General features: G+C 38.1%; 1 protein-coding gene across 1 annotated transcript in view; it reads left to right on the forward strand.

Moving 5' to 3' along the window:
* The window catches only part of nfatc1 (nuclear factor of activated T cells 1), a 64,627-nt gene that overhangs the window by 19,272 nt on the left and 33,065 nt on the right, over positions 1–12,290 (forward strand). The window contains exons 5-6 of the mRNA XM_033975818.2: positions 907–1,079; positions 4,079–4,219. Coding sequence (XP_033831709.1) covers positions 907–1,079; positions 4,079–4,219 — 314 coding nt within the window. The remainder of the gene's footprint in view (positions 1–906; positions 1,080–4,078; positions 4,220–12,290) is intronic.

Here is a 12,290-nt window from a genome sequence, read left to right on the forward strand (position 1 = left end):
AGGAAAGTCTGAAAACACTCATGAAGGAAGAGGGATGTTCAGATACTGGGCTATATGAAGACTCTGACAAAGTGCTACAATACTGTGTTTATATTTGAGTTATTGAAGTATTAGAAAGTGACCAACCGCCTCTGGTTCCTGAAGTCAGATTCCTATTCATTTTAGTTATAGACTATTATGAAAGCTTGCTCAGGGTTAATCAACTCTGTGGTAACTAATGACCACAAGACCTATCATTTATTTAAAATCTGGTTCTGAAACTTTATAAACCACAAAGTTATTGGTATATTTCAACAAATCTTGCTTTTTAAATGCTTTTTGGACTTGGACAACTGTGTTATGGTTATTAGTTACCGCCGCCTCCACAGTGTCTTTGAAATATAAAAAAATTAGAAAAATCTATGGGAAAAATGAATAGAAAATGTACCAGACTTCGAAGTGGGCGGGACTGTTAAGCTCCTCCTCACCCACTTCTACTTCTTTGTGCTACTGATCAGATATCGATTAATATGGGTTTTTTCATTTATTTATTTATTTATTTATTTATTTATAGCGGACAGTGCATGTTGACCAACAGTAACTGTTTAACATGCCAGAATTAGCCAAGAGGCTAGTTTTCATCTGTTGTCCGTTGCCATGATGTACAGATGGCTCCTTGCAAATTTAAATAATTTACAGAGGACACAGAATAAAATAAAAATAAATGTACATTTACAGGTGTGGTAAAAAGGTAGAAAAGCATTAAGTCTTGAGCAGTGAATCATAGCAAAGACAAGCGAAGTGAATCATAGCGAAGACATGACTGATAGCGATTATTTAGAATACACAACTGATGTCCGATATTTTCAGCAGTTCATTGGATGTTTGAATGACCCTAAACATGTATAATGATTTTGTTGTGAACAGAATTGACTGTGCTGGAATCCTGAAGCTGCGTAACTCAGACATAGAGCTGCGTAAAGGAGAGACCGACATCGGGCGGAAGAACACTCGCGTGAGGATGGTCTTTAGAGTCCACATCACCCAGAGCTCCGGGCGCATGGTGTCTCTGCAGGCTGCGTCCAACCCCATCGAGTGCTGTGAGTAACTACACTCAATAACAGATATATAACAGGACAATATATTTAAACAGTCATCTGGAAACTACTAGATGATTGTGGGAATTTTATATTTAATCTTAGTCCATCACAAATTATTAGTTAGTATTAAGTATCTTTTCTCGCCGTGGTCCGTCTTCTGCCTTGTCTCCAGGTGGAGGTGGAAAGTTCCACAGTGAACAACACAGTGACACTGAACAAATCTATGACACAATCATTTCATTAGCTCACTTCTCCACAGACCTAACCTGCCACTTGGCCTGGCAGCAGCACCTACTAGTCTCCCTAGAGATTGGTAAGATTAATGCCATTCAGTGGAACATTCCAAGCGAAACATCGTTATGGAGACAATCAGCTGGCAGACCCTTCACCAGAAAACTTACATAGTGCACCTTTAATATGTTGGTCAAGATATTGATTTCATTTATTTATTTGTATTATGAAATAAAATTATCAGCAAGGCCCACAAAGTGCAAATCACAATCTTTTTTTTGCACGCATTGCTATACACATAGCAACATGTGCAAGAGAAATAAACATCACTCTGATAATCAAGTGAACAGGTTTACAAATACGTAGAAATGATAACGCCTGGACTAAACAGATGTGCTAAACAGTCAGTAAATCACTGTTACTTATCACATACATTATAGTTATACATATACTTTGTTTTTGTAACATTATCTGAAATGGAATACTCATATAGTTGAGTTTATTTAAGGACTCTTCCCCTGGACTTTTCTTCTCTGGACGTCCTATTGGAGGACACGGCTCTGTGCTCTCTGATGAAGTCTACTGCACCAAATGAAAGAGTGTTTAAAACCATGAGCTCAGCCTCCTCAAATACTCCTTTGTTTAGATCTGAAAAGCAGCCAGTGAGCGGCAGTTCTGACCAGCATCCATCACTGCGTGTGCAATCGAGCTCCAGAGACACAGCAGACCAGTAATGTGGGGTTTAATGCAAGACACAAGTGTTTACATTAATGTCTTAGACTTGTTTCTAGTAGTTCTTGATTGGCTCATTACGGGTTCCTAAAATGTCCCAATACTTTCATCCCATTTTAGTTCTGCTTTAATACTGGTTTAGTCCTGTGTTAGTTCCATATTTTAATCCTGGGTTAGTCCTCATTTAGGGATAGTTCTGGTTTAGTCCTGGTTTAGTTCGCGTTTAGTCCTGTATACTCTGGATTATTGTTTAGTTCTGTGTTAGTTCCATAGTTTAATCTTAGTTTAGTCTAGTCTTTAGTTTTGGTTTAATTGGTTTAGTTCTGATATAGTCCCGGTTTAGTCCTGCTTTAGTGTTGGTTTAGTACGGTATAGTTCTGGTGTAGTCTTGGTTTAGTACCGGTATAGACTATAGATCATTCTTTTATACTGCTGTAGTTTCAAAGTTTAGTCCTATCTTAATCCTGGTTTAGTCCTGGTTAAGATGTGGTTCAGTCCTAGAGCTGGAGTTTAGTTGTTGGGGTACGGGCTTTAAACGACCCTCATAGAATATGTACGAAAATTTGACATAATTCATTCATCTTATGAGCATTGGCATTTAAAACTTTTTTCATTTTTGGTGACATCTAGTGGTCAGCTGCACCAAAACATGTAATTTCATATTCCTAAACGCTGCTGATTATAAACAGTAGCCAATTCAATATTATGGCTAACTAGTTTATATCAGTGTTAACCAGCTTCTGCACAATGTATCTTCAAATACAAGGATTTAAAAATTGTACAAATCATCCCTGACAGTTATAGATTGTTTCAAGGAAAAATAAAAGTTTACAAAGAACAGAGTGTTGCCAAAAGGTGAGATGCTGCTGGGACTCACAGTTGTGTTCATAAATCTCTCTCTGAGTCTAAATAAAACTGCTTTTAAATGTCCAGTAAAAAAATGGTTCACTGAAAACAAAATACAGTGATTGGACCAATTTTATTCCCTGAGCTGCACCCCTCACAGATGGAACAGAGCCAGAGGAGAGACCCGGGTTGGACTTGAGCCAGAATAAGAGATTGTATCATGCTGATTTCAAAATAAAAGCACATGTTGAGAGTTTAATATATCCTAGCACTTGAAGACATGGAAGAAGATATCCAAAACTTGAGCACTTACAAACAAGAAAAAACTACCTACTTAAATGTACTACTATTATACTAATACTGTAAATACTGTTACTTAATAAGTCAGAGGCCATTCCAGCCTCATACTGAGTGAAGTAAATAGGCAATGTGTGTGTTGCTCAAAGACACATTAATAGTAGATGCTTTCCAGCTATTTAATAACCTTGTTTGTTCACTTTTCTATTTGTTTTTAGTGTTGTTTTTAGAACGTACTGCCCATAAACTCAAGTCTATATCCTAAAATTACATAATATTGTGTTATAATGATGAAAAGCTGTAGTTTATTCTGAGTTTGTGTCTGGATGCTCCGGTTTGCCTGGTGAGTTGGTCTAACCTCTCCTCTCTCTCTTCTCTCCCTGCCTTCTACCCTCTCTCTCCCTCTCTGCTGTCTTTCACCCCCACCCCTCTCTCTCTACCTCTCCCTCCCTCCCACCTATCTTCTCTCCTCTCTCTCTATCTCTCTCCCCCATCTTTTGTCTCTCTTCTCTCCCCTCCTCCCTCCTTCTCCTATCTCTTTTTCTCTCTATCACCCTCTCTACTCTCTCTATGTCCCTCTCTCTTCTCATTTTCTCTATCATCCCCTCTCTGTTTCTCCCCTCTTTTCCCTCTCTTTTTCTCTCTACCCTTCCTGTCTCCTCCCTTGCTCTCTCTCTTCCACCCCCACTTTGTCTCCTCACACCCCTTCCCCTCTCTCCTCCCTTTCTCCTCTCTCTCTCACCCCCTCTCTCTCCCTCTTGACTCTATATCCTTGTCTCCTTTCTCTCCCTCCCTTTCACACCCCCTCCCTCTCTCCTTTCTCTCCCTCCCTTTCTCCCCCCCTCCTCCTCCTTCTCCCCTCTCCTCCCTCTTTCTTCTCTCCTCTCTCTCAGCTCAGAGATCGGCTCAGGAGTTGCCGTTGGTGGATAAACAGAGCGTGGAGACGTGCCCTGCCTCTGGAGGACTCCCCATGGTCCTAGAGGGACACAACTTCCAGCCCGACTCCAAGGTCATGTTTGTGGAGAAAGCCCAAGGTAAAAAGAAAAATATTTGAGTTCAACTGACTTGAATCCAGACTATTTGCTGTACATTGACTTTTAATAGTTTGGACAGTTATTAGACACATCATCTGAAAAGACAAACAACATATTCAAATGAAAATGTGTTTGGGCAGTGAAGCTGAGCCGTATGCAGTGGTGCCAGAAGTACTCCATTTTGTTACTTAAATAAAAGTATAGATGTAGAAGTAAAAGTAAAAGCATCACATGAAAAAATCTACTTAAGTAAAAATATTTAAGTTCCCTTTTAAAAATGTACTTAAAGGGTAAAAAGTAAAAGTATTTCATGCAGATTTTGAGATCTTATAAGGCTTAAAGTGTAGTAATTTTGATACTGATTTGTGCTGAATTTTGTTCAACAGAAAGAATCAAATTGATCTTTTTTTTTTTTTTTCCCCTAGCTGTTTATTTAGTATAAAAATAAAGCATCAGCCTTTTCAGCAGGTCTCAGACTATCATAAAAATACTAGTACTTTTCAGCTCAAATGTAATGTAGTAGAAAGTACAGATACCTGCTCTCAAATGTAGTGAAGTGTAGTGAAGTGTCCATTGAAGTATGTATGTACTCAAGGAAAGTAGAGATACTTCTTTTTTTTTTACTTAAGTACAGTACTACTTTACTACTTTTACTTTGTTACTTTCCACCTCTGGGTTTATCCTACACAAAATAACCCTGACCAACAGAGCATATCTGTCCTATCTAAGTACTTTTGATTCATTATTGGACCTTTCATTTGCAAATAAGTTAAAATTATAATGAAGCCATTTTTCAAGCAGTTCCAGATATTATGTAAACATCTTGAATATATCTATAAGACATTGAAAAAATGTCACTAAAATCAGCCTTAAAATAAAAATAAATAATAGAAGTAAGCTCTGCGGTGTATAACAGATGATTATAAAATGCATTTTGAGTTTGCACGGTTATAAAGTCACAAAGTACACTTCTTTATTCAGTCTGCAGTTAATTAGATACTAGAACATCCTCTTCTGTCTTTTTATTGAGAAATTGTGTTGTGCCTGTAGTTTAGACCTGTACAAACATGTGAGACACATGGGATTCTTGTATCAGTTTTTCAGTTCATATTTCAGTCTCTTCAGTGTTAATGCTCCAATGTGCACTCTGAGCAGAACACTATTTTTAAACATCGCACACATCGAATCACAATTTTAATCTAATACAAAAATTGCAATTTGACTTTTTTCACCAACATGTGCATCCCTAGTCCAAACAACTCTTAAATAATCTGCATTCAAGTCATGCCAATTAATTTGTAGTATAGTGTGTATATATTGTGTATATTTGGAGACATCCCTGGACGGTCCTCTCTCTCCCCCCTCTCCCCTCCTGTTGCTCGCCCTGCCAGAGCCCACATGTGGTCTACATTAATGCACAGTACTGCTGTATTTTTACACCAGTCACATTTGCACAAGTTTCCATTGGCCTTTTGAGCATAGGCCGATCACAAATGCAGTGTTTGGGTTTTTTTGAGAGAAGGACAAGCGACTGCTCCCAGATGTTCGTACTAAAAGAGGTTTACAAACAGCAATTTCACTGATTAGTCTCAAGGAAGAAACGTGAGCACAATCCATCTCTGTCTGTGCAATGAAACTCAAGCACACACATAAAACAGTTTTATAATGTCAGAAAATACATTTGATCTTTTTTAGTTAAGAACGGGTTAAAATTGGGTTGTGGATTTGGGGTAAGTTATAGAATGGACTAGTACTTGTTGAGATCCTGGTTTAGACTTGGTTCTATATTAGTCTTGTATAGCACTGGTTTTGTCCTTGTTTTGGTATAAATTATTCCAGGTTTGGTTCTATAGTTCAGTCCTGGTTTAGTTCTTGTTTAGTCCTATCTTTGTTCAGGTTTGGTTTGTAGTTCTGAAAGGTTTGTCCTGGTTTAGTCCTTGTTTAGTCTATTTTGGGATCTGGCATAGTCACCGTTTAACTGGTTACTTCTGTTGTGAAATTTATTGCTGGGGTTGTTTAGGTCTATAATTCAGTCCTGACTCAGTCTTGATTCAGTTCTGATTTAGTCCCTATTCAGTTCTGATTTAGTCCTGGTTTAGTTCTGGTTTAGTCTCTTTTAAGTCCTTGTTTATTTCTGGTTAGTCCAACATTTGAGTCCTTATTTGGCTCTGTTTTACTTCTAGTTCTGTCCTTTAGTCCAGGTTTCGTTCTGGTCCTATTTACTCTTTGAAGTTTAATCCTGGTTGAGCTGCAGTTTCAGCTATTTCAGTGATTAGCCTCAACAAAGTAACTTGAACTGCCTAAACATGCACAATCTAAACATGTGCACAATCTAAACATGTGCACAATCTAAACATGTGCACAATCTAAACATGTGCACAATCTAAACATGTGCACAATCTAAACATGTGCACAATCTAAACGTGTGCACAAACTAAACAAGTGCACAACTTAAACATGTGCACAATCTAGGCATGTGGACAAACTAAACATGTGCACAATTTATAAACAACCTAAACATATGCACAACCTAAACATGTGCACAACCTAAACCTGTGCACAACATAAACCTTTGCACAAACTAAACATGTGCACAACCTAAACCTGTGCACAACATAAACCTTTGCACAAACTAAACATGTGCACAACCTAAACATGTGCACAACCTAAACATGTGCACAAACTAAACATGTGCACAACATAAACCTTTGCACATACTAAACCTGTGCACAACATAAACATGTGCACAACCTAAACCTTTGCACAAACTAAACATGCTTAACTTAAACATGTGCAAAACCTAGACAACCTAAACCTGTGCACAACTTAAACATGTGCACAACCTAAATATGTGCACAACCTAAATATGTGCACAACCTTAACATGTGCACAACCTAAATGTGTGCACAACCTAAACATGTGCACAAACTAAACAGGTATACAAATTAAAGAAAACTGTGCACAACCTAAACCTGCTTAACTTAAACATGTGCAAAACCTAGATAACCTAAACATGTGCACAACTTAAACAACCTGAACATGTGGACAACCTAAACAACTAAAAAAGGCCCATTCAGGAACACTGGACACCGAGGGCTGTCCCCATGATACACTATGAGGACACAATAACCTCACATCAGGATAATCCCAGTGAGCCCTTTTCTGTTTGGGCTGTTTCAAAATTAGCTGCAGTAAAGAACTAGTTGAATGAAATACTTCATCATAGAAGTTAGTTATTTTACCCTCCTGCAGCTCAAATCTCCCCATAAATGCAGAGAAAATGTGCACATGATAATTACTGAGTCCTAAATAGATTACTCCTGCTAATATTTATTGAAAGATGAAGTAATGATCATGACGGCCACAGAGATAGAGTAAACTGTAATCAAGTAAGAGAAATGTTACTTCAACATAATATTACTCAAGTACAAGTACAAAGTACCGGTCTAAGAAATTACTCAAGTAAGAGTCAAAAAGTATTTGGGAAAAGTACTACTCAAGAAACAATAACTTAAAGAGTAACTGTCGAGATTTAACATCTGATTTATAATCTAAAAAAAAAAAATCTAAAATAATGTACAAAATCTGCAATTTTCAAAGTTCATAATTAAATCATATCTGAAGCAGCTGCAAGAAACACAAATGTTCAAATCATTTCATATTGCCGACATAAAGCTCAAGTCACTCTAGACTAGACTCACAGTGGAGAGGAACCACAACTTTTACTCAAGTAATAGTACTTTTACTTCAATAGAAATATGACTCAAGTAGGAGTAAAAGTATGCTGTCTGAAAAAGTACTCTGAAAGTACAAATTCTTTAAAAAAGTTACTCAAGTAAATGTAACTGAGTACTAGTAGTACTAGTCTTTGGTCCTATCCAAAGAGAGGAGGAGGTGGAGAGGAGGAAGAGAAGAGGGGGAAGTGGAGAGGAAATCCATCCAGCTCTGTACATGTGACATAGTCTTTTTACAACCAACAACAGACAAGCTGTGTTTCCTCTTTGTCTGTGATTAATCTACGCCTCTTCCTCCTCTGGCCCCTCACATAAGAGCAGAGTTTTGTATTATGTTTACATCATTATATTTTTACACATTATGCTCATAACCTAAAGGCGATGTTGACCTTTCTCTCAGTTTGATGTTTTTAGTGACTTCACTTTTTAGTGAAATGCAGCAAATAAGTGTAATAATGTTGGTATATTATAAAATATATTTGGAATTTTTATTCTGTTTTTGAAATATGACATTTATATAATTACAACATGTATGTTTGGGCATAAAAAAGTGAGTGTGACGTCACCCATAGTGTGTCTCCAGTCAAATGAAGTTCGAGCAGTTATGGGACGGATTTTGGAGCTGAGTTCCATATATAGAGCGAGGCTCTTGAAGCTAACGTCTCTTCCTCTTTAGCAGGAAACAGATGCTGAGCAACGCTGTCTATCAGACCTAGTGAGTGCGACCTCGGGTGCTTGATTTGTCTTTTATTAATATTCATATCTTGATTTACATACAAAATAGTGAAATAAAAATACCAGGATCATGTAGAGCGGATTAATACAAACATTTTAAGACCAAAATAACAAGCCTAGCAGCAGCAGTTAGAGAGAGAGGGGCGACAGTTTTTCAATAGAAAGTGAATTGGAGTCAGAGTCGATGGAGCCGGAATTGTACCCACGCTCACTTCCGCAGTGACTAGCAGGTTAGCCATGTCCGTTTATATATACAGTCTAAGTGTATGGGTCATATTTTTATGGCGATACTTTTTGGAGCATTGTAAGCCAAACAGGGCTGTAGGTGGAGTTGGTGAAGGCGTATGCTTAAAAATACTGAATTCTGCACAAAACACTGCTTCCTCATTTAGAGTATTAAGTTAAAATCCAGTCTGAAATGTTCCAGATCCAACCTTACTTTAAATAAATTAATTTTGTTGTATTTTAAGTTTAAATATTTCTGCTCAGAAAGTATCAGTACAGCTTTTACCATAAAGGCCATAAAGGTTGGCGGTTCAATTCCTGCTCCGACTAAAGCACTCTAGCATTGTGTTATTGGGCAAGACATTTTTTGTGGTATAAGACATTAAAACAATCTTTTCTAAATGACATATTACAAAGGTACATATTGATATTGAAATCAGATTTATATAAGTTTCATCGTCGTCATTTATTTCCCAGCTCACCAGCCATATCAATTATACCATTTTGTAAAAACACTCGTCTTCCGTCCTCTGCTATTACTGCTAATGCTGATGTAACTCTTGGCGGGTCCTGTGCATTATCCTCCTCTCTTTATCATCTAACATTACGTCCACTTTACAGATCGATAAAAGTCATATCCCTGCTTCAGTCTTCTTCATAAACACATCCGTCTTTAGGACCCCGCTCCCCCCTGCTTTGGGGCGGGTGCTTCTCTCTTGTTTTTCAGAGGGGTTCCCCACGTTTTGGCACCAGGCGCAGATTCCTGGGCTGTCCCACCATGGAAACACTGTCCCACACACACACACACACACACACACGCACACACACACACCCCCACCCACACACAAACAAATACACACACAAACACATACTTTACTTCCCCTCTGCCATCTCTGCATTAACCTCTCAGTGGGCAACAATAGGCTCCATACAGCTTCACAATAAAACTAAAATAGCACTTGGAGACATGGATCTGCTGAAGGGAACAAATATTGTTTTTATCACAAGACAGTGAAAATATTTCAACAATGTCGACAAGGCATAACCTGCAGTTTATTAGCACTAATTTGTATGCATTTTTAAACCTATTACCGCTGAACCAACACAAGAATCCGCACAAAAGCAGAGCAGGCAACACGAGTGAGAGTTTTGTTCAGAAAAATACATATTTGGCATCATAATAAGAGGTTTTTTTTAATTATTGTTATTATTATTGTACATTTTATTAATATTTTGCATCATTTCAAAGACACTCTCCCACTCTCAGTTCCAACCATTTAAACTAATCTGAGTCTTGGTCAGTTCTCTCTTTGAAACGAACAGGTCCAAAAGATTTGGATCCCATAGATCCCAAGAGCCGCAAGTCCCATCACTAGCACTATGAAGACATTTTATGAGATATCTACAACTTTACAATGGAGATATATTCACCATGGATTCAGAACACACACTTCTTCAATACTTCTTCTCAATACTTCTCCGGTGACTTTGCTTTATTTTCAAATGGGTGTGATTGACAGGTGGATTAGCCAATAAGGGACACACAGAGAGAATACACACGGGGAGAACACACAGGGAGAACACACAAGGAGAACACACACAACGAGACAGAACACAGAGGGAGAACACACAGAAAGTACATATGGACAAAACACACAGAGAACACACAGGAAGAAATCACAGAACACATAGAGAAAAGAAAGAGAGAGAACACACAGGTAGAGCACATGGGCAGAACACACAGAGAACATGAGGAGAACACACAGAGAGCACAAAAGGAAAACACATGAGAACACACACAAGGGGAGAACGCACAGAGAAAACGCATAGAGAGAACACAAGTGGAGAACACACGGAGAGAACACAAAAGAAAACACAGGGAGAACACACATAAGAAAACACAAGAGGAGAACACACGGGGAGAACACACAAGCAGAACACACAGGGAGAACGTAGACTCTTGATTTATCGCATTAATACTGTATGTTTTCTGTTTTGCCAAATAAAAGCCCCATCATTTTCACATTCCCACTGTTTCACAAACCTCTCGTGCAGCTTCTGTTCTGAGAAACAACTTAACGAGCCTCTTATAAATCCTTCGGCCTTTAATTTGACTTTGATTAAGAATTTTCCAGCACAATTTCCAATAACTGTTTTTCCCCTCTCGCCTTTTTGCCCTCATTTTTCACAGCCTTAGCCCAGGACTGTGGTGAGCTGTTCTGGTGTTTTCCTTTCAGAGTTAGCGTGGGCGCTAGTCGAGGGTAGCCCTGCCTTAAACCGCTGCCAAAATCCTGTATTTGTTTGGATTCCCGGTCCGCTCATATAATTGTATTTCCATCCTGCTCCTCTGTTTGAAAATGCATACTTTGTTTGAAAAGTTAAAATTCTTTTATGTTTTTGAGAATGAACTAAACACTCGCGGCATGTTTCCGTTATTGAAGTAGACACAGTGTAAGGGTCAGGGCAGTGTGCTACGGTTAACAAGGGGCTTCCACTGACAATACGTGAAACGAAACGAGCAGTAATTAAATAAATAAGTTCTTGGTCGACTAAACACATGCCAATTAGTCGACTAAAAAGGGGCCGTAGCTAAAACTCTCAAAACTATTAGGCATCGCTATGTATCTGACCCCAACTACACTCATGACCACACCTGCAAAAACAAACAATGTATTCATTTTTCACTGATTAGACTTTTCTAATCTGCTTTTTTACATATAAATACCAAAAAATAACAAATCTTCAGCTACTCACTACTAACTTCTTCTCTCTGCTGTTGTTGTTGTGACCCAGTATGGAAGTAGGCAAAATAGTTGACACAGATAAACCCAAATTGCAAATACAGCCTAACTTTATATTCAAAAATCTAATAATTTAAGAGACAATGTTCTAGCAATTTATTGTTAAAAATAGACAAGACTCTCAAAATGCTAAAACTTGATTTTGATACTAAAGAAAAGGCCCAATCCTCAATATAGCAATACCACCGTAATTTTTTTTTTTCAGTTGCTATGGTCTTATCGTAGTTCTGATTCTCATTTGTTCTACTCATGTATTTTTTGTCATTTTCAGTGGTTTTAATGATGAGAATCTAGAGCTGTTACCTTAGTGATTATCAATATATTTTTGAATGATACTAGTTTTATCGATTTTTGAGACTATAATAATCCCATTTGCGACAGTGCTGAATGTCTCTCTCTGCTCTTCAGACCATTTCACTTTCTTACTGCCTTGTTCAATACGTATGGAGTATTATGGGCCCCTAGTGAAAGTTAATTCCCCAAATGCAAGGGCTTTTATCTGGACTAAGATCTGATCTAGTCCAGCTGTACAGGTCCAGGTGAGACAGTCCTGGTCCGGTTTCAGGATTACGTCAG

The sequence above is a fragment of the Periophthalmus magnuspinnatus genome, chromosome 11 (assembly GCF_009829125.3).
Source record: "Periophthalmus magnuspinnatus isolate fPerMag1 chromosome 11, fPerMag1.2.pri, whole genome shotgun sequence".
NCBI lineage: Eukaryota > Metazoa > Chordata > Actinopteri > Gobiiformes > Gobiidae > Periophthalmus > Periophthalmus magnuspinnatus.